The sequence below is a fragment of the Schistocerca nitens genome, chromosome 1, assembly GCF_023898315.1.
Source record: "Schistocerca nitens isolate TAMUIC-IGC-003100 chromosome 1, iqSchNite1.1, whole genome shotgun sequence".
Classification (NCBI taxonomy): Eukaryota; Metazoa; Arthropoda; class Insecta; order Orthoptera; family Acrididae; genus Schistocerca; species Schistocerca nitens.
The window spans coordinates 691,827,582-691,854,801 of NC_064614.1; the positions used below are offsets into that span (position 1 = coordinate 691,827,582).

Below are 27,220 nucleotides of genomic sequence, written 5' to 3' on the forward strand. Positions count from 1 at the left end.
TTGTCTCTGTGGCATGAATTAATGATGAACTAATCCTTCAAAGTCAAAGAAAACTATCAACTTGGCTTTGACATTTGACCTGACCTGGTGAGCTTTTTCTGGCCTTGGAGAACCCATTGTGAAGGTCGAACCTTGGTCTCAACATCATAACCAAAGACCCATGTCTCTTCACCACTTATGCACCACCTATGATTCTCTTAAGTAACATCTCATTATCATTTGCGCAATCCAGAAGCTCTTCACAGATTGCAAGGCAAAGGTCTTTCTGGTCTTGACTCATGAGCCATGGGACAACAAACTTGGCAGCAACTTGACGCATTCTGAGATGCTGTGTCAGGACTGCATGACAGGATCCAACTGAAATGTTACAGTTTTGTACAATCTCTCAGACATTTAGTCTTCGATTGGGACTCACAATTTCATTGACATTCCTGACAAGAGTGTTATCGGAAGACATTGAAGGGTGCCCTGAAAAAGGGCCATCTTTAACTTCTGTCAAGCCATTTTTAAACTGTGTGAACCAATCGTAACACTGAGTGTGGCTTAAAGAACTCATTGCTGTAGGCTTCCTGAATCATTTGGTGATTCTCTGCAAAGGTTTGCTTGAGTTACATGCAAAATTTAAAGCAGATGCATTGGTCCTCTCACTCTAACATCTCAAAATTCACAGACTGTGCGAAACAACGTTCTACTTTATACGGCACTGAACAATGACTAACAGACATACAAAAATGTAATTTCTGGCAGTTGCACATTAAATAAATGCATGTGCAGCGATGCCAACTGCATTCTGCTCCAACACATCATTGCCATGAAATTTACTGAACAGGCCTTGTATGCTCTGTGCAAAATTCTACTAGGCAACTTCCTGTTTCATTCCTTCTGCCCCGTACAAATTCACCTACAATTTTTCCTTCTCTTTCTTTTACTACTATTGAATTTCAGTCACCCATCACTATTAAATTTTCATCTCCCTTAACTGTCTGAATCATTTCTATTATCTCATCATACATTCCCCCAATTTCTTCATCATCTGTGGTGCTAGTTAGCATATGAACTTACCTCTATTTGATTTTGTATTTATAACCCAGTATTCACCTGATGGGAAGTCAAGTTTCACCTGCCATCGAACTTAAGTAATTCCCACAGTATCTAAATGTATCTTAACCATTTCCATTTTTAAATTTTTTAACCTACCCACCAGATTAAAGGATCTAACATTCCATGCTCTGATCCATAGAACTGTAGTTTTGTTTCTTCTGATGAAGACATCCTCCTGAGTAGCCCCCACTTGGAGATCTGAACATGGGAGTCTTTTCTCTCCAAAATATTTTATCCTAGAGGATGTCATCATCATTTAACCATACAGTAGAGCTGCATGACCTCAAGAAGAATTATGGCTGTAGTTTCCCCTTGCTTTCAGCTGTTCACAGTACCAGCACAATAAGGCTGTTTTGGTTGATGTTATGAGGCCAGATCAGTCACTCATCCTGACTGTTGCACCTGCAGCTGCTGAAAAGGCTACTACCCCTATTCAGGAACCATATGTTTGTCTGGCCTCTCAACAGATACCCCTCCATTGTGGTCGCACCTATTGTACGGCTGTCTGTATCGCTGAGGCACCCAAGTCTAAGGAGTCACATGTGCATGTCCAGATTCTCCTCCCAAATCACTGGATCAGTTTTAACCAAACTTCAGAAAAAAAAAAAAAAAAAATACAGCTGGCGTCATGAGTAGCAGCAATGTGAGGTACAGGCAAAATCCTGTTTTTCCAGAACCTGGTATATAGGCTGCCCTGCACAATAGAAATTTTGTTTGAGAACAGTATCAGCCTGCCAAAACAACCTGCTTCACAGGACAACCTATGTTTCAAAGGCAAGTAATGGTATTATGATCTCTAAAATGTAGGCTGTCCTGCATGACAAGGGGCTACACATGCCAATGAGCATGGCTGGGGACAGGTTGAGATGGGTAGAGGAGGGGATGGACATTGCGAAGGGGAGGAGGAAATGGGTAGAGAGAGAGGAGGAAGGGGAGATGTATGAGACAGGTGGAAGTTGTAGAGGGGTAGTGGGAATGTGGAAAAGGAAGTAGGGGAGATAAATTAATGTAAATCTCACGTGACTAGGGCCTCCCGTCAGGTAGACTGTTCGCCGGGTGCAAGTCTTTCAATCTGATGCCACTTCAGTGACTTGTGCTTTGATGGGGATGAAGTGATGATGATTAGGATAACACAAGACCCAGTCCCTGAGCGGAGAAAATCTCCAACCCAGCCGGGAATCAAACCCGGGCCCTTAGGATTGACATTATGTCTCGCTGACCCCTCAGCTACTGGGGATGGACATAGTGGAGATGAAGATGGAAAGAGAGAGGGGGAGGAGGATTTGGTCAGAGGGAGGGTGGAGGGAGATAGGAAGATAAGGTCAGAGAGGTGGAGATGAACAGACAGAGAGGGAGGAGGGGTTGGCAGATAGAGGTGGGAGGATGAGGTGGACAGACAGAGGAAGAGGTGGTCCCAGAGAAGGGGGTGAGGAGATGTGTTCAACATAAGTGTTGAACTCATATGTGAGCAAAGCTGTGGGGAAAAGGCTAGTCTACTATAAATGAAACTTGGTATTTACAAATGCAGGTAACAAATATCTTTGGTAAAGAAAAGCAGGTAAATAGCAGCTCTGTATATGTAACTGTAGGCTTTCCTGGCATAAACTATTGATGAAGGTTTCTCGGGTCTCCAGCCGGGTGGTAGCGTTGATATCTCATGATGTTTCGGGAAGTGTCATACTACCCATCTTTGCCAGATTAATGTTCCACTAAAATATTTATTTTACTTTTGGCTCACAATAAAATGTAAAATAAATATTAGTGTGGAATATTGATATTTTGTTTTTCAGTTCCTCTGTGTAGTGGTGGAATATTCCATAAATTTAATACAAATATATTTAAAATGCTTATTTCAACCTGTGTGCAATACAATGTATTGAAAAATTAACTTTTCTATGTATAACTGGTTCTCATTTTCCATTTCTTACTGTTAATCTTTTTGGAATTTCAGCCATTTTCTTCTCATTCTATTCTTTGATATCTTATGACTTGAGCATCTGTAGATGAGGGAACGTTTTTTTGTTTTCCATGTTGCATAATCTTTTACCATCCCATGCTATTTTCTTTTAAATAATTTTATGTGATTCAGTGGTATGGTCCAAGTTTTTCAATTGGATGTTGCTTTGGTAATTTGTGTGTGTCACTAATCTACCCCAGTAATCCTACTGGAGATGGGATATACCATTTGATGTAAATTCCAGTCCACACATTCCTGCCATATGTTCACAGGTGAAGGCTAGGATAATGGCAGACTGAATTTTATGTGCCTCTTGGGTCTTACTCTTCAGATACACTGGAGTTTTAATTTCAACAGTTATATTCAGTGTTACTTGTGTTTTAAGTGTGAATCGATTACTCGTTGCCTGTTCTGTGTCTTTTCCATGAGTCTTGGAAGTATCTTGAGGTAGGAAACCTAGGAGGTTTTAATCTGCCAGGAATTTTCATATTAGCACACACTCCGCTGCAGAGTGAAAATCTCATTCTGGAAACATCGCCCAGGCTGTGGCTAAGCCATGTCTCTGCAGTATCCTTACTTTCAGGAGTGCTAGTGCTGCAAGGTTCGCAGGAGAGCTTCTGTAAAGTTTGGAAGGTTGGAGATGAGGTACTGGCAGAAGTAAAGCTGTGAGGACCGGGCGTGAGTCATGCTTCGGTAGCTCAGATGGTAGAGCACTTGCCCGTGAAAGGCAAGGGTCCCGAGTTCGAGTCTCGGTCGGGCACACAGTTTTAATCTGCCAGGAAGTTTCATATCAGCGCACACTCCGCAGCAGAGTGAAAATCTCATTCTGGAAACATCCCCCAGGCTGTGGATAAGCCATGTCTCCGCAGTATCCTTTCTTTCAGGAGTGCTAGTCCTGCAAGGTACGCAGGAGAGCTTCTGTAAAGTTTGGAAGGTAGGAGACAAGGTACTGGCAGAAGTAAAGCTGTGAAGACTGGGCATGAGTCGTGCTTCGGTAGCTCAGATGGTAGAGCACTTGCCCGTGAAAGGCAAAGGTCCCGAGTTCGAGTCTTGGTCGGGCACACAGTTTTAATCTGCCAGGAAGTTTCATATCAGCGCACACTCCGCTGCAGAGTGAAAATCTCATTCTGGAAACATCCCCCAGGCTGTGGCTAAGCCATGTCTCTGCAGTATCCTTTCTTTCAGGAGTGCTAGTCCTGCAAGGTTCGCAGGAGAGCTTCTGTAAAGTTTGGAAGGTAGGAGACAAGGTACTGGCTGAAGTAAAGCTGTGAGGACCGGGCGTGAGCCGTGCTTCGGTAGCTCAGATGGTAGAGCACTTGCCCGCGAAAGGCAAAGTTCCCGAGTTCGAGTCTCGGTCGGGCACAGAGTTTTAATCTGCCAGGAAGTTTCATATCAGTGCACACTCCGCTGCAGAGTGAAAATCTCATTCTGGAAACATCCCCCAGGCTGTGGCTAAGCCATGTCTCCGCAGTATCCTTTCTTTCAGAAGTGCTAGTCCTGCAAGGTTCGCAGGAGAGCTTCTGTAAAGTTTGGAAGGTAGGAGACAAGGTACTGGCAGAAGTAAAGCTGTGAAGACCGGGCGTGAGTCGTGCTTCGGTAGCTCAGATGGTAGAGCACTTGCCCGCGAAAGGCAAAGGTACCGAGTTCGAGTCTTGGTTGGGCACACAGTTTTAATCTGCCAGGAAGTTTCATATCAGCGCACACTCCGCTGCAGAGTGAAAATCTCATTCTGGAAACATCCCCCAGGCTGTGGCTAAGCCATGTCTCTGCAGTATCCTTTCTTTCAGGAGTGCTAGTCCTGCAAGGTACGCAGGAGAGCTTCTGTAAAGTTTGGAAGGTAGGAGACAAGGTACTGGCAGAAGTAAAGCTGTGAAGACCGGGCGTGAGTCATGCTTCGGTAGCTCAGATGGTAGAGCACTTGCCCGTGAAAGGCAAAGGTCTCGAGTTCGAGTCTCGGTCGGGCACACACTTTTAATCTGCCAGGAAGTTTCATATCAGCGCACACTCCACTGCAGAGTGAAAATCTCATTCTGGAAACATCCCCCAGGCTGTGGCTAAGCCATGTCTCCGCAGTATCCTTTCTTTCAGGAGTGCTAGTCCTGCAAGGTACGCAGGAGAGCTTCTGTAAAGTTTGGAAGGTAGGAGACAAGGTACTGGCAGAAGTAAAGCTGTGAGGACCGGGCATGAGTTGTGCTTCGGTAGCTCAGATGGTAGAGCACTTGCCCGCGAAAGGCAAAGGTACCGAGTTCGAGTCTTGGTTGGGCACACAGTTTTAATCTGCCAGGAAGTTTCATATCAGCGCACACTCCACTGCAGAGTGAAAATCTCATTCTGGAAACATCCCCCAGGCTGTGGCTAAGCCATGTCTCTGCAGTATCCTTTCTTTCAGGAGTGCTAGTCCTGCAAGGTATGCAGGAGAGCTTCTGTAAAGTTTGGAAGGTAGGAGACAAGGTACTGGCAGAAGTAAAGCTGTGAAGACCGGGCGTGAGTCGTGCTTTGGTAGCTCAGATGGTAGAGCACTTGCCCGTGAAAGGGAAAGGTCGTGAGTTCGAGTCTCGGTCGGGCACACAGTTTTGATCTGCCAGGAAGTTTCAACCATGAGTTTGTTTTTATAAATTTAATACGTAGTATTTAGTTGTCTGCTTGTAGTATATAGCTTTGTTTTTTCATGTTTTAAATTACTTACAGAAATATACAATGTTTGATGCTTAACAGGGAAACTGACTGTCATTGTTGGAACAGTTGGAAGTGGAAAATCTTCTCTGCTCTCAGCGATACTTGGCGAGATGCATACCATCAATGGAAAAGTGTCGTGGACCAGGTAAATTTTTATTTAAACTAAGTGTTGAATGACAAGTTGAAAGTAAATTTATAAGGATCAGTTGATTTCATTTTTCTACAATTTAGGTTAGTGCCTGCTAAGACACACTGAATGCCTCAAAGAAAACGGTTCATTGACATACAGTTGACATGGATTTAGAAAACATAATTCCTGTGAAACACAACTAGCTCTTTATTCACATGAAGTGTTGAGTGCTACTGAAAAGGGATTTCAGATCGATTCTGTATTTCTGTATTTCCAGAAGGCTTTTGACGCTGTACCACACCAGTGGCTTATAGTGAAATTGTGTGCTTATGGAATATTGTCTCAGTTATGTGACTAGATTTGTGACTTCCTGTCAGAGAGGTCACAGTTCATAGTAACTGATAGAAAGTCATCGAGTAAAACAGAAGTTATTTCTGGTGTTCCCCAAGGTAGTGTTATAGGCCCTTTGCTGTTCCTTATCTATATAAACGATTTGAGAGACAATTTGAGCAGCCGTCTTAGGTTGTTTGCAGATGAAGCTGTTGTTTATCGACTAATAAAGTCATCAGAAGATCAAAACATATTGCAGAATGATTTAGAAAAGATATCTGAATGGTGCTAAAATTGTCAGTTCTCCCAAAATAACGAAAAGTGTGAGGTCATCCACATGAGTGCTAAAAGGAATCTATTAAACTTCAGTTACACGATAAATCAGTCGAATATAAAGGCCATAAATTCAACTAAATGCCTAGGAATTATGATTATGAACAACTTAAATTGGAAGGAACACACAGAAAATGTTGTGGGGAAGGCTAACCAAAGACTGCGTTTTATTGGCAGAACACTTAGAAAAAGTAACAGATCTACTAAGGAGATTGCGTACACTACACTTGTGCATCCTCTTTTAGAATACTGCTTCATGGTGTGGGGTCCTTACCAGATAGGACTGATGGAGTACATCGAAAAAGTTCAGAGAAGAGCAGCATGTTTTGTATTATCACGAAGGGAGAGAGTGCCACTGAAATGATACAGGATTTGGGCTGGACATCATTAAAAGAAAGGCATTTTTCGTTGTGACAGAATCTTCTCATAAAATTTTCAATCACCAACTTTCTCTTCGAATGTGAAAATATTTTGTTGACTGTGGCCTACATAGGGAGAAACAATCATCACGATAAAATAACAGAAATCAGAGCTCGTATAGAAAGTTATAGGTGTTTGTTCTTTCAACGCACTGTACGAGATTGGAATAATAGAGAATTGTGAAGGTGGTTCAATGAACACTCTGCCAGGCACTTAAATGTGATTTGCAGAGTATCCACGTAGAAAGAGATTCTGGTCATATGTGAAGTATGTTAGCAGCAAGAAGCCACCAATGCCTTCTCTGTGCGATAGCAATTGAAATACTAGTATTACATAGTATATTTACTTTCTATTTGCAGAATGATTATGCAGAGAAATTAAATGTGTTCTTGTTGGGATTATAACTTTGAATTGCACCACTAGATTAAATAAAATACAGAAAATAGGAGAAGTATAAAAAAAGCTACATGGATTGGTTTTCTGCAGAAAAGTCAGATCCTTAGATCATCAAGTGTGTAATGACCACACACATAATGATATGTTGGGCCACGTTTGCAGGCAAAACAATTGGTATTTATTGTTGAACAGATTCTATAAGGATTTAGTATGTGAGCAAAAGATAGAGGTCATCATCATCCCATACACAGGGCACTTGTTCCCTGTAAATTATGATGTGGGGATTTGTGGTTTCTGAGATGGCTTTCAGCGATGTCATGAATATTTTCAATGGATCTGGTACCCTGCAAATCTGAGGACATGTTATGAAATTATAACTAGACTTCTCAATGCCCTTTGGAATGTTTTAACTTTGTGGCATGTACAATGATATGGCTTGAAACAATCCATACCCATGTGAAAAGAGATCAGGCTTGGGCACAAATGGTCATTGATGTAATATATGTAATGTCAAACTTGCAAGGTGCTCTCTGAAATAACTACGTATCTCGTCCAGGCTAATGTCATCCACAATACAATATTGGCACCATCAGTATATATCCAACCCACAATGTATGAGTCAAAGAGTGAATCTGTTGGAGGCAGCATACCTTGACAAAAATGTTGTGTAATTTAACAAGAAGCTTGGATCATCAGAGTTGCATTATTCTGTTGTTTAAAACTAATGTTCCAATGGCCATCCTAGTCCACTTACAGTTATGTTGGATAGTCGTTAAATGAACGGTGAGCTCTGAAACCATTGTTCCTTCCACACCATTGAACTCTGCTGTCATTCCACTACAGATTGCCAATAGTTCTGCATTACAGAAGAGCTTCTTCACTCACCCACATGGGGAAATATTAATGCTGATCATATACCAATATACTCATTCCTACCAACTGAACCATCAGAGGAGCATAAATGAAAGTGATATGGGAGCAAGAATGGAATTTGGATGAGGAGAAGGAAGAAGAAGATGACTGGAGCAAGGAAGGGGTAGGAAAGTACTGGCAAAATAAAATGGAGATGACAGAAGCTTATCAGCAGCAGAAGCACAATTGAAAATAGTGCATTATTAATGGCAACAAACAGAGGGGGCAGAGTTTGAGAGCGTGCACATGTATGTGTGTGTGTGTGTGTTTGTGTGTGTGTGTGTGTGTGTGTGACAGAGAGAGAGAGAGAGAGAGAGAGAGAGAGAGAGAGAGAGATACAGGGTAGAAGGTTAGAATAAGAAAATTATGAGAACGATGTGAATGGAGAGCGACAAGAGAAAATGGAGGTTAGTGAAATGGAGACGGCAGGGGGAAAGCTAAGATTGGGACCAGGGGAGGCTACAGGGATTGTGGGAATGAAACATATTGTGGAGGAAATTTTCTACCTTGTAAACACCCAGAAGATAGGAAAGGAGAGGCAGTACATGCTTCTTGGGTTGCTAAATCTACATTTCATTTTGGGAAAACCTGCCTTAAAACTGGTGCACCTCATGGATGTATAGCTGTTGAAATAAGACGATGTTTTTGTCTATGTATGTATGTTCCTCTGAATACACTACAATCGTAATATCACTGTACTTTTAATTGTCTAGACTCTACAGGGTAGAAGGCATTCAAAGTTATAGTAATTAATTCTGGTAAGATTTTTAATATTTCATGTTATCAAATTCAGTACTCGTACTCTAAAATGCTCTCTTGTCATCAAGTCATATTGTATAGTTTCTTTCAATATGCAGCTAGATACAATAGGTTTGCTGATGATCACCACAGTACCTAAAAATTCTACATGTAATCAAATGTATGTGACTGGGCAGGATATCACTAGAACAGATTTCTTCAGAAGCTTACTTTAAACACTAAAACTTCACAATAATCAATATTTAGTATCTTTGGTGTATTGTTCATGGCACAACTGATTGTTGAATTTATGAACATACATAACCCCTCAGTCCTGCCACCCCCACCCAGTCCACACTTCCATGCCATCTTCATCATATGTTGCACCTCACTGACTCCAGTACCAGTGTGTCACATGATTAGCCTGTGCACCTCCCAGTCCTCCCTCCCACTTATATCCTGCTCATCTGCTGTCTTCCTTTAAGCCAAAGCTACCCATTTCCAACCTTCTTGCTTCCTGCTTTTCTCCCTCCACTCCCACTTGCCATAACCACCACCCCAGCCACCCCAGTACACCTCCCGAACTGCAATCTCGATACTGTGTGTCCAGCTGGCTCAAAGTAGGTGGACAGGTGTGTGTGTGTGTGTGTGTGTGTGTGTGTGTGTGTGTGTGTGTGTGTGAATTACATAACTCATACAAACTCAATATGTTACTCAAAGAAATATGTTTCTCTCCTTGCACACCTCATTCTCCTAATAATGCTATACTCAGCAAATGTTACTCAATTACCTATTATTGTTCTGCATACACTCCAACTATGAATCCAATTTATGTCATGCTTACATTCATACTAGCTTGTTATTACAAAAATGCTGTGGTCTTGACTACAGTGCCAGTAATACTGATTGTTGCAAGGCAGCATTTTTATTTTACTAGACTCACAAAATGCATAAAGAGCTGGTGCTAGAAGAGGAATTCCAAGTGATATGGGTACTGGATTGCCTTTAGAAATCATGAGTGTTGTCCTGGGTGATAACTTTGGATGGAAGCCAAACATGTTTATTTTACTCAGTTGTTTCATATTAGAATGATGCGAAAGTCTTGATACAGATTTTAAGACAACCAGGAAACATTGTGCCAAATGATTAACTTACTGGACTCTAATTTTAAGAATAAAAAATAATAAAAACAATCTACAGCAAAAACAACATGCCCAGATGAGTGCCAGAAGTTGTAAATGTAGTGTTATGTTGTAATCACACTTACTTTAGAAACAGAATATTGCCACATGATCCACCCACTTCATGAATGTAGCTTTGGTTGAACTGTTCTGTATTTGTTTCTGCACTAAGTTACTTAATCTTAATGACTACCTGTGACCCATGTGCTTTCCATCTATCAGAAAGTATAGGCAGCCCCAAACACACTAAATTCTGCAGGTAACTGGTACTACTAATGAACAAAACCTTTAGGTGCAATCCTCTTGCAGATACAAAGTGGATTAATCTAAAAACTAAAACTCCATTAGCTTTAATTTTGGAAATGGCGCTGACAGAGGAGAAGGTGAAATACATAAGAAAAATCATGGAGAATATTGCTATTAAATACCAGAAAATATTCTGCCATATGGGAAATGAAGCTTTGGAGGGTATAGACCTTCTTAAAGAAGGGTCCAAGTCCTTTGAAAGCTAACTGAGAACTTTCTTTTCAGTGATATACTCCTGTTACCGAAGTAAAAGTTAAAGTAACATTACTATTATGAATATTATTGTTAAAACTACTCCTCATACTGAATTCTGATAATGACACTAACTTATGTATTTTTATTCTTTCAGTGGCGCGACCATTGCTTACTCTTCACAGAAGCCTTGGTTGTTAAATGCAACAGTAAGAGAAAATATTCTCTTTGGGCAACCATACAGACCACGAAGATACCAGAAAGTTATATCTGCTTGTGCTCTAGAGCCAGATATTGACTTACTTCCTGGCAAGGACTTGACTGAAATTGGAGAGAAGGGAATTACTCTCTCTGGAGGACAGAAGCAAAGAATAGCTGTAGCACGAGCTTTATACTGTAAGGCACATGTTGTCATTTTGGTGAGTGGCTCTTTTCTATTGATGACTGGATGTGTTTTTTATCATTTAGTGGGAATTTTATTGATGTAGGATAATTGGTGCTTACCTGTGATAACAGGAGGAGCAATTTAAAAAAAAATTATTATTATGAGAAAATACTTATGCAGAATACTTTATCTTAACTACAAAACCGAGCAAAGTTGCGCAGTGGTTAGCACACTGGACTTGCATTCGGGAGGACAATGGTTCAATCCCATGTCCAGCCATCGAAGTATACCTGTTACTTTTAACTGATGTGTTGACCTTTTTGGTTTCTCTGTGTTTCAAACCTGGAAAATAAGGTAAAGCATGATCTCTTAACATGACAAAAACAATATGGGTCATTTTAAACACTGGAAAAATGGGAAGAGAAGCTAATGGAAATTTGGAGAGGTTGTTGCGTGGAAGGAACTGACAAACTATTTTGATAACTTACATTTGTATTTTTAACACCATAATCATGACAGATTGTCTTACTCTCATCTGCATGCAACAAATAGAAACAAAAACAGCTTTCACTATTCACAGGTGACCCATAGTATTACATAGAATGTAGAAAATTGTGCAGCAGTAAAAGTATTTGATGACATCCATTATGAATTAAAGCCATTGAAAGATTTTAAAAAATCAGCTTCAAAAACAAAGTGAAATCATTTCTGAGTTACTATTTCTTGTATTCTGTAAATGAATTTCTTAATAGATAATATTCCTGTGTTGGTGTGTTTCATTTGTATCTAGCTTAAAATGAATGTAATAGCCTTTCGTGTAAATGGTCTGTGTGTAGCAATATTTTCACTGAGATTATACATGGTATTTGTGAGCCCATTGACACATACAAGATCATAGTGGAACTTTACAGACTGAACAGAAAAGAAGCAGAAACTGAATTAAGCAGGCCAGTTTTGCACTCGGACCCATTACCCACCCCATTACAAATGGTCTCACCCTAGTCTACACACAGCCAGCAGACATGTTGTTTACTTCTCGTCTTTTACCCATACTGTATTTCTATGAACTTCTGAAGGAAACAGAAAAAAAAAACAGAAGAAGTGGATACTATGATTTCCAAACAAACTTATATTTTGAATGTATTGGTCAAAATGAATGAAAGATGAAATCCAGACTTAAATCTTTCCAAAGATTCTCTGGATTAACTACATGGAGACTGAAAGAAAAGAGCTATTTGATAATACTGATGGTCTCATATAAAATACAAAAAACAAAACTGACCAAAATAACAGCTTATATTATAGGTCAAAAGTGCATGTCTTTGCAGATCTGTGAAATTAAAACTTTCTGCTCGGTAACATTCAATGCTGTTTTGCTCCAATCCATACACTATAACATACTTGGATCCTCCTTGGTATGCTGTACACAAAGATAAATGTGGCATGTTTTGGAGGAAACAGGGAAGACTGTATTCATCCAGACAATATGCAACCACTGGCACACAAACAATCTGTCCTCTAGGTGAATGAGACACTGCTATTCAAAGCTACCTCACTCTTAGTTAGCACACCCCACACATACACATACAACCCTCCCCACACTATCTCCCAAGGTCACTGAAATAATGCACTTTACATTTTTACATTTCATATGGCACAGAACTCCTCCCCCCCCCCCCCTCCCCTTCCCACATGAACCATAGACCTTGCCGTTGGTGGGGAGGCTTGCATGAATCAGTGATACAGATAGCTGTACCGTAGGTGCAATCACAATGGAGGGGTATCTGTTGAGAGGTTAGACAAACATGTGGCTCCTGAAGAGGGGCAGCAGCATTTTCAGTAGTTGCAGGGGCAACAGTCTGGATGATTGATCTGGCCTTGTAACACTAACCAAAATGGCCTTGCTATGCTGGTACTGTGAACGGCTGAAAGCAAGGGGAAACTACAGCTGTAATTTTTCCCGAGATCTTGCAGCTTTACTGTATGGTTGAATGATGATGGCGTCCTCTTGGGTAAAATATTCCAGAGGTAAAATAGTCCCCCATTCAGATCTCCGGGTGGGGACTACTCAAGAGGACGTCGTTATCAGGAGAAATAAAACTGGCGCTCTACAGATCGGAGCGTGGAATGTCAGATCCCTTAATCGGGCAGATAGGTTAGAAAATGTAAAAAGGGAAATGGATAGGTTAAAGTTAGATATATTGGGAATTAGTGAAGTTCGGTGGCAGGAGAAAGAAGACTTTTGGTCGGCTGAATACAGGGTTATAAATACAAAATCAAATAGGGGTAATGCAGGAGTAGGTTTAATAATGAATAAAAAAATAGGAATGCGGGTAAGCTACTACAAACAGCATAGTGAATGCATTATTGTGGCCAAGATAGACATGAAGCCCACGCCTACTACAGTAGTACAAGTTTATATGACAACTAGCTCTGCAGATAACGAAGAAATTGATGAAATGTATGATGAGATAAAAGAAATTATTCAGATAGTGAAGGGAGATGAAAGTTTAATAGTCATGGGTGACTGGAACTTGATAGTAGGAAAAGGAAGAGAAGGAAATGTAGTAGGTGAATATGGATTGGGGCTAAAAAATGAAAGAGGAAGCCTCCTGTTAGAATTTTGCGCAGGGCATAACTTAATCATAGCTAACACTTGGTTCAAGAATCATGTAAGAAGCTTGTATACATGGAAGAAGCCTGGAGATACTGACTGGTTTCAGATAGATTATATAATGGTAAGACAGAGATTTAGGAACCAGGTTTTAAATTGTAAGACATTTCCAGGGGCAGATGTGGACTCTGACCACAATCTATTGGTTACAAACTGTAGATTAAAACTGAAGAAACTGCAAAATGATGGCAATTTAAAGAGATGGGACCTGGATAAACTGGCTAAACGAGAGGTTGTACAGAGTTTCAGGGAGGGCATAAGGGAACAATTGACAAGAATGGGGGAAAGAAATACAGTAGAAAAAGAATGGGTAGCTTTGAGGGATGAAGTAGTGAAGGCAGCAGATGATCAAGTAGGTAAAAAGACGAGGGCTAGGTAGAAATCCTTAGGTGACAGAAGGAATATTGAATTTAATTGATGAAAGGAGAAAATATAAAAATGCAGTAAATGAAGCAGGCAAAAAGGAATACAAACGTCTCAAAAATGAGATCGACAGGAAGTGCAAAATGGCTAAGCAGGCATGGCTAGAGGACAAATGTAAGGATGTAGAGTCTTATCTCAGTAGGGGTAAGATAGATACTGCCTGCAGGAAAATTAAAGAGACCCTTGGAGAAAAGAGAATGACTAGTATGAATATCAAGAGCTCAGATGGAAACCCAGTTCTAAGCAAAGAAGGAAAAGCAGAAAGCTGGAAGGAGTATATAGAGGGTCTATACAAGGGCAAAGTACTTGAGGGCAATATTATGGAAATGGAAGAGGATGTAGATGAAGATGAAGTGGGAGATATGATACTGCATGAAGAGTTTGACAGAGCACTGAAAGACCTAAGTCGAAACAAGGCCCCAGAAGTAGACTACATTCCATTAGAACTACTGACAGACTTGGGAGAGCCAGTCCGACAAAACTCTACCATCTGGTGAGCAAAATGTATGTGACAGGCGAAATACCCTCAGACTTCAAGAAGGATATAATAATTCAAATCACAAAGAAAACAGGTGTTTACAGATGTGTAAATTACCGAAGTATCAATTTAATAAGTCACGACTGCAAAATACTAAGACAAATTCTTTACATATGAATGGAAAAACTGGTAGAAGCTGACCTCGGGGAAGATCAGTTTGGATTCGGTAGAAATATTGGAACACGTGAGGCTACACTGACCCTACACTTATCTTAGAAGCTAGATTAAGAAAAGGCAAACCTACATTTCTAGCATTTGTAGACTTAGAGAAAGCTTTTGACAATGTTGACTGGAATACTTTCTTTCAAATTCTGAAGGTGGCAGGGATGAAATACAGAGAGAGAAAGGCTATTTACAATTTGTACAGAAACCAGATGGCAGTTAGAAGAGTCGAGGGACATGAAACGGAAGCAGTGGTTGGGAAGGGAGTGAGACAGGGTTGTATCCTATCTGCAATGTTATTCAATCTGTACATTGAGCAAGCAATAAAGAAAACAAAAGAAAAATTCAGAGTAGGTATTAAAATCCATGGAGAAGAAATAAAAACTTTGAGGTTTGACAATGACATTCTAATTCTGTCAGAGACAGCAAAGGACTTGGAAGAGCAGTTGAACGGAATGGACAGTGTCTTGAAAGGAGGATATAAGATGAACATCCACAAAAGAAAAACGAGGATAATGGAATGTAGTAGAGTTAACTCGGGTGATGGTGAGGGAATTAGATTAGGGAATGAGACACTTTAAGTAGTAAATAAGTTTTGCTATTTGCGGAGCAAAATAACTGATGATGGTTGAAGTAGAGAGGATATAAAATGTAGACTGGCAATGGCAAGGAAAGCGTTTCTGAAGAAGAGAAATTTGTTAACATCGAGGATAGATTTAAGTGTCAGGAAGTCGTTTCTGAAAGTATTTGTATGGAGTGTAGCCATGTATGGAAGTGAAACGTGGACGATAAATAGTTTAGACAAGAAGAGAATAGAAGCTTTCGAAATGTGGTGCTACAGAAGAATGCTGAAGATTAGATGGGTAGATCATATAACTAATGAGGAGGTATTGAATAGAATTGGGGAAAAGAGGAGTTTGTGGCACAACTTGACTAGAAGAAGGGATCGGTTGGTAGGACATGTTCTGAGGCATCAAGGGATCACCAATTTAGAATTGGAGGACAGCGTGGAGGGTAAAAATCATAGAGGGAGACCAAGAGATGAGTACACTAAGCAGATTCAGAATGATGTAGGCTGCAGTAGGTACTGGGAGATGAAGCTTGTACAGGATAGAGTAGCATGGAGAGCTGCATCAAACCAGTCTCAGGACTGAAGACCACAACAACAACAATGGCACAGAACATCCTGTACTTATACTGCACCGCTCTCAAATTACCTCCATAAGAATTAAAGGCATCCAAAATCTGTACATGATATCACCCCAAAATGTGACTGACCCACCTCCCTGATGAATCTATCGTACACATCCCTGAATCACACTTTTCTACAACAGTCATCAGCCAAATTCTGCACTCAGTGCTGGAGAGACCCCCATTGTCAATGACACAGATTTCATTACAGGTGTTCTCTTGCCCACCTTGTTGCTTTACTGTGGGGATGTTTATACTGTTGTTTGTAATGGATGCGTAGAGGTCAAATTCATTGTGTGGAGTCAATTGCATACTGTGCAGATTAGATTAGATCTAATCAAACAATGGAAACTCCAGGTTGGAATATCAGCAATATTACTAAAAGGATATGTTGCTACTCACCATAAAGATGACCTGTAAAGATTGTTAAGTCTTTTTGGTGTGCCTGGCTGAAACTTAATGGGTCATCTTCATGGTTAGTAGCAATCTGTTCTTTCATTAATTGTTAGATTAGATATACTCTTCTTCTATAGATCCATAGTGTTGAGATCCTCAAAGATATCAAGCATGTCACAAAAGAAGACTACATATGATGATGAATATTTACATAAAAATAGATATGCCAGTTTCCACAGATCGTAAGTGAAATGATTTTTGTTGATGTTGAAATAAGTCAAGAAATCTTAAACATAATGTTATTTGAGAGGTGATAACAAACTTGTCACAAGCTGTGTATGACATCATCAAACAGAAAATCAGTTTACAATGCTTATTTATGTTGATCATATTACTGCACACAAGAGGAAAAGAGATGTTTCACTGAACACTCGCATTATTTGATGTTGTAAATAATATGTACAAAGGACATTTTCTTACAAAGTCCTGTTTGAGCTAAAAATAAAAGAAGTGCATTTTTATTCTCAATTTTATTTTTACATGAAAGCCTATACTTCAATCTACTTTTCTGCATAATCTCCACCAATATTAAGGCAGTTATAATACCACACAACCAGCATTAGAGTATTGTCCTTGTTGAAATCTGCCATATGATTAAGCAACAATTGCATAAAGCTCACTTCTTGATGCTTGAGGAAACTCGTTACATAATGTTGAAATCATAAATCATCTGTTTTCTCTCGCTTTTTCATCAACTTTCTGCACTAAATCATCTGTAGTGACTGAAGGTCACTCACTTCACTCCTCATTATGCACATTTGTACAGCCATCTTTAAAAGCTCTCACTCATTTCCATATTATCCCTTTGCTCATAATATTTTCAGCAAACACTGCACTGATTTCATGATGAATTTCAGCTGCTTTCACACCTTTAACACTAACAAAATGAATCATAGTGTGTATTTCACTGTTGGTCAGATTACCATCGGAAGAGTCATTTCAGATATTCACAAACAAGCATAAACATGCCAAAAATTGGTGGGAATTATGTAGACAGATAGAATACAGTACAGGCTTTCATATAAAAATAAAATTGCTAGGAAAACTCTAATTATTGTATTTTTATTTCAAAACAGTTCTTACTTGAAGAACATGTTTCTTACATCAGTTTTGTTTTACTATGAAATTCGTCAACGAAGCAGAAGAAGGTAGCCACCAATACACCATTTAGGCACCTCTTCAACTGAACTTTGTTAGTAGTTACACTTTTTGTAGCTGCTGGTACATTTTTGAAAATGTATGTTCCTGAATAACGTACACCTTTCTGGGTCAAAGTAAGTGGTTTTAAATCTTTATTATAGTACTGATTTCATGAATTGATCTGTTGGTTTCTAAAAGAGATATTTGTGATTTCATAAAGATATAAATATGTTTTATGCAGTAATTAGTATCTCCAGTTTCTTAAAAAGGCCTGTGCAGGGAGTTCCTGATTTCACACAACAAATAGTAATTCATATTACACACTTTTGGATTTGGGAAACATTAGCTTGGCATGATAAGCTACCCCAAAAAATTATCCTGTTGATGTTATGGGATGAAAGTAAGTGAAGTGTGCTAGATTTTTTTGTCACTGTTTCTGACATTACCTGAATTCCAAATAAAAATTTGTATAGGTTCTTGTAGGTTTACACCTCCCATCTAAGCATATATTAAAATCCCAGTTGAGCAAACCAATTTTAAGTTTACTTCCCAAAATTAGCTACATAAAATATAAATGTCTCATTCTCAAAATAGTCATGAAGCTGAATATGAGCAAATAAAATCTGCAGTATCACTCATTATTAGTGCACTTCTGGTTTGCTAGATAACCATCATTGCACCATGGAGTTATCAGTAGGAAGCAATACTTACAAACTTTGAATGACCTGAATAATCAGAAATGTTTGAGGAAGAAGAAGAGAAGAAAACTTACAAACTTACTTACAACATAGATTTGTGTTCAGCACCAGAATATTTTAGAATAAATACTTCTTAAATAATTACAATAATTTTTTAATTAACTATAATTAAAGTGTAAATTTTCATAAATAGAAAAACCATAGTTTTTAGACAACAGCAGCTGATTTCTGAAATAATTACGCTTTCTGATTAAAAATTTGTACAACATGAAAATTTTGAATATCAGTAACTTTTGAAGTAATAAGTTTTGTGGCAAACTAAAGTATTTTCTTAAAATAAGATAATGAGAACTTTCAAACAGGGTCTGTTCAACCACATTCTAATAAACTTTGGTTAAATTTTTTTATCCAAGGATCCTCTCACAATTTGTGGCTTACTCATCTCACAATGCTGTAGGATTTGTACATCATAATACAACTAAAATAAATAGCCCAAAGTATACACACATGCAGAATATATAACTCTAGTTTAACAAGAATAGGAGAGGTGGTCAGCTGCAGACTTTAATCATCCAGAAATGTTGTGCAACATCTTGAATGAAATTTTCATTCTGCAGTGGAGAGTGTGCTGATATGAAAATTCTTGGCAGGTTAAAACTGTGTGCTGGACTGATACTCAAGCTCAGGACTTTTGCCTTTTATGGGCAAGTGCTCTACTGACAGCTATCCAAGCACATCTCAAGGCCCATCCTCACAGCTTTACTTCTGACAGTGAAATATCAGTCTGGAAACATACCCCAAACTATGGCTAAATGACTGTGCAATATCCTTTATTCCAGGAGTGCCAGTCATTCATATTTCACAGGAAAGCTTCTGTGAAGTTTGGAAAGTAGGAGATGAGTTACTGTCAAAAGTAAATCTGTGAGGCTGAGTTGTAAGTCATACTAAGGTAGCTCAGCCAGTAGAGCATTTGCCTGTGAAACGCAAAGGTGTTGAGTTTGAGTCTCAGTCTGGCACACAGTTTTAATCTTCTGGGAAGTTTCATATCACTGCACATTCTGCTGCAAAGTGAAAATTTCATTTTGGAAACATTCTGCATACCGTGGCTAGACCATGTGTCTACAGTATCCTTTCTTCCATGAGTGCTAGTCTTGCATGTTTTGCAGGAGAGCCTCTGTGAAGTTTAGAAGGTAGGAAATGAGTTACTGGCAGAAGTAAAGCTGTGAGGACTGGTCATGAATCATGCTTGGATATCTCAGTCAGTAGAGTACTTGCTCAAGAAAGGCAAGGATCCCAAGTTTGAGTATCACTCCAGCATGCGATTTTTATCTGAAAGGAAGTTTCATATCAATTCAAACTCCATTTCAGAGTGAAAATTTCATTCTGAAACATCCTCCAGGCTGAGCTAAGCCGCATCTCTGCAATATCCTTTCTTACAGGAATACTAGTCTTATATGTTTTGCAGGAGAGCTTTTGTGAAGTTTGGAATGTAGGAAATGAGTTACTGGCAGAAGTAAAGCTCTGATGACAGGTCATGAGTGATGCTTGGGAAGTTCACTTGGTAGAGCACTTGCTCATGCAAGGCAAAGGGCTCGCATTTGAGTCTTGGTCCAGCACACAGGTTTAATCTGCTAGGAACTGTCATGCAATATCTTGTTTAAAATACAGTTTTTAATTATACATCTTTGAATATTACATTTTTAGTTAAATTAATTATGTACTTACAATCAGCAAAGTGTCAACTAAGCACTGGATAATAAAGTTCTGCCTAAAGCTGCTTAAATGAAACTTTTCAAATTTTGCACATTTATGTATTCCTCAGTAAGTATTTAATAAAATACAGAAAAAAACTTTAACATAAAATAGGAACTGCATGCCTACATAACACTTTCTATTAATAAACAAAACTAATAAAATAAAATAAAATTAGTACTTGACAAGGCTACTGCAGGAGGTATAAAACATGGAGAGTGATTCACAAGCCAATTAAAAGAAGAAACAATTATCAATGTATCTACAGAATATATAAGGAACTTAAGCAACAACGGTTTTTCATTATTTTCCATCATGTCTGTTCCTACATATTCCCATTTTCCTCTATTCATTAAGTTCTTTTATTTTATTGAAGTTGACTATGTATTCCATATAGACTGTAGTTTCAATTGTTAAGGCTTTCTTTTAACTGGTTCTTGTATTACTTTCCATATTTAATACCTCTTGTCTCAACAAATATTGTTTATCTTTTACATGGTTCATTTGTTTCTTGCAAACTGTTACATAGTCACAGTTTTGAGTATAATGTTAATGTTTTTCCTGTTTGTTCCTTTTGTATTTATGTATTGTTCAGCCTTTTTACCTTTTAAAAATTCATTACCACCACACTCTCAAAGATTGCATTACTGTATGTTCCCTCACACTCCTCCATTTTCCTGCATTTATTCATTTCTGTTTATCTTACTGATATTGCTTAAGTTTCTTATATATTCTGTAGATACATTGATAATTGTTTCTTCTTTTAGTTGGCTTGTGCAATACTCTCCATGTTTTATACCTCCTGAAGTAACCTTGTCAGGTACTAATTTTATTTTATTTTATTAGTTTTCTTTATTAATAGAAAGTGTTACGTAGGCATGCTGTTCCTATTTTGTGTTAAAGTTTTTTCCTGCCTACTCCATCTTTTGTTATTTACTGTTCAATTTTTTACTTTTTCATTACATTACCACCACTTTGTCAAAGGTGTTATTTACTGCATGTTTCTTCTTCAATCTAGATGTGTAATTTCTCTTCCAATGTTGTTTACAAACATTGTAGCTTCTTTGGTGACAATACTCAGTAAATTTCTGAAGATGGCCTTGTAAGCCAAAAGCTGATTAATACAATAAAAGTAAGACTGTAGAACAAAAGCAAACTAGTGATTTTCATTTATTATATTGTTGTTCTACCAAGAACCGACAGAAGATTCAGTTAACATGAAACATATGTAACTAGGGGAGAATTGTAACCTGCATAACTAGGGAGTGAAAGGTTAATTACAGCTCGTATGGAGACCTTGAAGGGGGACAGTAATTTGTAATTTTGTAATTTGTAATTTATTTGCGTGAAACATGTAATTACATGCATAGCAATTGGTAGTACAATACAACAGTATACAATCTAATTTTACTTTGTAATAGGAACGTAAGAATGTAGTCCAAATTATTTTACATAATAATACTTTAGATTTTAGTTTCTACAGTAGGCTATAGAAGCACTCTTCAATGAGCCATGATTTTAGATGTTTTTTGAATGTCTCTCCAGTTATTAGCTTCAGTTCATTTGGCGGTGCATTGAAGTATTTTGCTCCATTAATATATGGACTGTTTGCAGTTTTTTTCAGTTTTCTGTGTATCATATGGAAATTTTGTACTTGTCTAGTATTGTGATCATGAATTTCTGCATTATGACAGGTATATTTCTTATCTTCAACAGTTAATACTATTGTTACAAACATATACATTGAATATATAGACAGAATTTTAAATTCTATAAACAATTCTTTACATGATGTTCGAGTATCTTTTTTGCCTAATATTCTCAAAGCTCTTTTCTGGAGTTTAGATACTCGGTCTACATGAGTTTTGGAAGCCCTGGCCCAGTGCAAGACCATATGCTAGAAATGGATGTATTAAACCAAAATACATCATCCTCATTGTTTGGGTATTGTCATATGGAGCTATTCTTCTTAAAACATATAGGCTAGATGATAGCCTTGCACATACGTTGTCAATTTGTTGTGTCCATAGTAGTTTGCTATCTATGCATATACCTAGGAATTTACACTCACTGCAGATTTTCCCTACAATATTGCTATCTTGAGAATCAATACAAGTTTGTAAATCACCAACATTGAAAGGGATTACAGTCCGCAGCTCGTGGTCATGCGGTAGCGTTCTCGCTTCCCGCGCCTGGGTTCCCGGGTTCGATTCTCGGCGGGGTCAGGGATTTTCTCTGCCTCGTGATGACTGGGTGTTGTGTGGTGTCCTTAGGTTAGTTTGGTTTAAGTAGTTCTAAGTTCTAGGGGACTGATGACCATAGATGTTAAGTCCCATAGCGCTCAGAGCCATTTGAACCATTTTTTAAAGGGGATTATATTTCTTTTTTGTAAGTTGACTTTTAGATTGTCATTTTCAAACTTTTCCTTTGCAATATCTATAAATTTGTTTACCTCTATGCCGAGATTAAGAATATCATTTCCCCAACAAAGGCCTGAAGTGCCATCTGCATACATTGTAATGAAGATATCATTTTTTACTATCTTTGGGAAGTAATTGACGTAACATATAAAGAGGAAGGGACCAATTATCGATCCCTGAGGCACACCAAATTTAATACTCCTGACCCTTGATGTATAACTTTTTAATGTTTCTACACCATTGTGTGAGATTGAGGTACACTGTCTTCTGTTTTTTAAATATGATGTGATGAGGTGCAATAATTTTCCACTTATGCCATCTCTGGCCAGTTTTGACAGAAGTACCTTGTGATCGACCCTATCAAAAGCCTTTGATAGGTCTAGGAAAACTCCAGCTACTTGCATCCCTTCATCAATTTTGTCAAGAGCTTTCAGCATAAATTGAAGTGTGGCAGTCATGGTGCTATGACCACTTCTGAAACCGTGCTGAAAATCTCCCAGGATGTTGTGCTTATTATAATGCTCTAACATATATTTCAGAATTATTTTTTCAATTAACTTGCTAAAAAAGGAAGTTAAGGCGAGTGGTCTGTAATTTTATACTAGTTGTTTATCACCTTTTTTTGTAGAGAGGTTTAACAATGGCTAATTTTAGTATGTCAGGGAACACTCGTTCTTTTAAGACACTATTTATTAGATGCACCAAGGGATACGCTAGATTGTTTTCGCACTGTTTAAGTAAAAATAGAGAAATTTCATCCCATCCAGCGGACTTTTTGTTTTTACATTCTCTGATGAGCTGCAAAATATCCTTGATTTCAAGTTCATGGAGTTGATTAGCTTCAGAATTGTCCTCAGCAAGACTTCCAACAGGTACTTTATCTGTGGTACAAAAGTCAGATTTTACGATATCTATGAAATAGTCATTGGGTTGTTTGGGGAAGGAGACCAGACAGCGAGGTCATCGGTCTCATCGGATTAGGGAAGGATGGGGAAGGAAGTCGGCCGTGCCCTTTCAGAGGAACCATCCCGGCATTTGCCTGGATTGATTTAGGGAAATCACGGAAAACCTAAATCAGAATGGCCGGACGCGGGATGAGATAGTCATTAAAAATGTTACTGATCTCTTGGGGATTGGTGACATCAATATTGTTATTAGATATCTGTATGTTGATATTACCTTTTAGTTTTGTTTTACTGTCTCTTATTTCATTTACTATCGACCAGCAGGTCTTGGAGATACAATCTGAATTTTGTATTTTCGAGTTAATCTTTTCAGCCTTCAATCTTTTGACTTGCTTGCAAAACTGGTACTTGTATTGTTTGCATTTATCCCGGTGCTCATTGTTTTTGGTCTCTCTTTGTATGATATACATTTCTTCCATTTTTTCTTTCAGTTCTTTGGTAGTATTATCAAATTCCACTGGCCTTGGCTGTCTTGCCTTATTCTTATTAATATTTATTTTTCTGATGGGAATAGTATTATTTACATGATAAGATAATGTATCTAGAAAGGCATCCCATTTATTATTCACTCCTTCGGCTTGGAATACTAGATGCCAAGATTCATGACCAAGGCTCTCTCTCAGTTTGGCAATGTTGATAACAGAGAGATTCCTTTTGTATTCATAAATTTTCTTTGGTTTTATACAAGGATCTCCCTTTAGTACTAATAGCTGGCCTAGATGGTCAGAGATGTGACCATTTACAACAGCAGCTGTGCCAATATTTTCACAATTAGTAATAACATGGTCTATAGAGCTTATACTAGTTGGAGTGATTCTAGTGGGAATCTCCCTTTAGCACTAATAGCTGGCCTAGATGGTCAGAGATATGACCATTTACAACAGCAGCTGTGCCAATATTTTCACAATTAGTAATGACATGGTCTTTAGAGCTTATACTAGTTGGAGTGATTCTAGTGGGTATGTCTCCCAACAGATCTTTTGCGCCATAAGAATAAATACAGTCTTTGAAGAGTTTGCTTTCTTGGGAATCTTGTAACACGTTGACATTAATATCCCCTAATAATATAACATTTATATGCTCTTGCTTGGACATTAATTTACATAATACTGTATCAAGGGAATCTAGAAATAATTCAAAATTTCCATTTGGTGATCTATACAGTGCTAAGATAAAGTATACAACAGACAAGAATTTTAACTTAATTGCTACAATTTCACAGTGCAAATCAGTGGAATACTCTTTTACCCAAGCGATATTTTCATAAGATTCTACTGGGTTATTTGTTCTCAGGTAGATAGTCACTCTCCACCTTTACGGTTAGAACGATAGTAAAAATCAGTTAATGAATAATTTTGGATTTTAAACAGGTGTATGTTATCTGCAGATTTTTGGTGTTCACTGACAACTAGTATGTGGGATGTAATATCTGAGAGACAGTGGTTGAAAACATCAATCTTACTGCCTAATCCCTCTGAAGGAAAGAAATATTGCTTTCTTCAGGCATATCTTGTGCATGATCATTCCCTCTTTTGCTTTTTAGTTTCCCTTATTATTTATAATGTTGCAAATATCAGTAATTATCTTAGTGAAGATCTTGGAGCCTAACCTGTTTGAGTGAGTACCATCTTTCCCCAGTCATTTGTTGCTTAAAAACTTATTTGGATCGATAAATATTACTCCTAGATTATTACAGATCTCACAAATATTACAATTTATCCTCTCTATATAAGTATCACTCACAGACCTTCTGTAGATCATTCCGCTGACTACAATTCTTGAAGACCTGTATAAGTTTCTAGCTGATCGGATTAAATTTCTAGTTTCACTGACAATTTCTTCCTCGGTGGTGCTGCGTAGTGAATTTGTTCCTACATGAATGTAAACACTTTTGTGGATTCTTCTGGTTTCACCTGAAGATCTCAGATTTGAATTTCGAATATTGATTAAGTGATTATTTAATTGATGGATCCTGATACCAGGGTGAACATCGAGTCTCGATTTTGGCACATCAACATTTTTTAGTAGTGAGTGAGAAAGTCTTCTTGATTTTCCTTTCAGTACTGTGATGACTAATTGGTTTTTTTCTGTATGTGTTATTGTTCCAGTGATATTTGTTTCTTGAATATGTGTTTTCACTTTGCACTTCTTCATGAACAGTGGATATTAAAGGTTCAGAAAAATGAGTATTGTCACTTCGCAAGTTTTCACTGTTAAGATTGCTTACAACACCTTTCCTGCTTTTGATAGAAAATTTTACAGTTTCAGTAAGACCATCACAAACCGTGGCACTTAATGATTCAGTATACTGGATATCATCACTTTGTAAGTTTTCACCATTAATTTTGCTTAAGGATGAAGTGAGACAGGGTTGTAGCCCATCCCTGATTTTATTCAGTCTGTAAGTTGATCAAGCAGTCAAAGAAACCAAAGAAAAATTAGGAAGAAGAAATAAAAGCTTTGAAGTGTCCTGATGACATTGCAATTCTGTCAGAGACTACAGAGACTTCAAAGAGCAGTTGAATGTAATAGACAAGGTCTTCAGTAGAGGATGTTAGATGAACATCCATAAAAACAAAATGAAGGTAATGGAGTGTGATCAAGTTGAATCAGGCAACACTAATGCAATTGGATTAGGAAATGAGACACTAAAAGTAGTAGATGAATTTTGCTGTTTTGGGAGTAAAATAACTGATGATGGCCAAAGCAGAGAGAATATAAAGTGTAGACTGGTAATTTCAAGAAAAGCATTTCTGAAGAAGAGAAATTTGTTAACATCTAATATGAATTAAAGTGTTAGAAAGTCTTCTTTGAAGGTACATTTTTTCCCTTACATTGTGCCATGTATGGAAGTGAAATGTGGACAATTAATAGCTACAGTGAGAAGAGCTTACAAATTTTTGAAGTGGATGCTACAGAAGAATACTGAAGATTAGATGGGTAGATCACGTAATTTATCAGGAGTTAATGAATAGAATTGGGGAGAAATGAAATTTGTGGCACAACTTGACTAAAAGAAAGGATCAGTTGACTGGGCACAAGGATCATCAGTTTAGAATTGGAGGAAAGTGTAGGGGATAAAAACTTTAGTAGGACACCAAGAGATGAATACAGTAAGCAGATTGAATGGACATAGGTTGCAGTAGTTATTCAGAGATGGAGATTCTTGTTCAGTATAGAGTAGCATGGAGAGCTGGATCAAACCATCTTCAGATGAAGATATCAACAAGAACAGTAACAACAACAACAACAACAACAACAACATTTCATGTAAATGTACAACAATACTAGTTAAAACAGCTTAGAAAATAAATTACAATCTTTCACTGATGATGTGGCCTAAGTTCTTCAGTGTTACATGGTCTCTCAAATACAGATTTCAATCTGAAACCAGATCGGCACTGATGTATAAAAGCTGAGCTGTGATTAAATTTTATAAGTCATGTGAACTGTAATTGTGACCTCACCATTCGGAAGCAGATTCCAGAGGCTTACAAACGCCAATGACAAACAAACGTCCATGTGGCATGATACTCGAATAGTAAGAGGCCAAGTGCTGTATTATTCTAGAGGGGTATGACTTTATTATTATGTTTTTATGAATACAGACATTCCTAATTTGTTCATATTAGATCAAAAGTAGTATGAAAAAACCTCGTATCCATCAAGATGCATCTCCAGCATGAAATTTTCAATCTGCAGTGGAGTGCGCACTGATATGAAATTTTCTAGCAGATTAAACTG

At 38.1% G+C, this 27,220-nt stretch overlaps 1 protein-coding gene across 1 annotated transcript in view; it reads left to right on the plus strand.

Annotated features, from left to right (window-relative positions):
* LOC126259407 (ATP-binding cassette sub-family C member Sur) overlaps positions 1 to 27,220 on the plus strand; it is a 377,896-nt gene that overhangs the window by 182,741 nt on the left and 167,935 nt on the right. The window contains exons 11-12 of the mRNA XM_049956187.1: positions 5,774 to 5,879; positions 10,830 to 11,091. Coding sequence (XP_049812144.1) covers positions 5,774 to 5,879; positions 10,830 to 11,091 — 368 coding nt within the window. The remainder of the gene's footprint in view (positions 1 to 5,773; positions 5,880 to 10,829; positions 11,092 to 27,220) is intronic.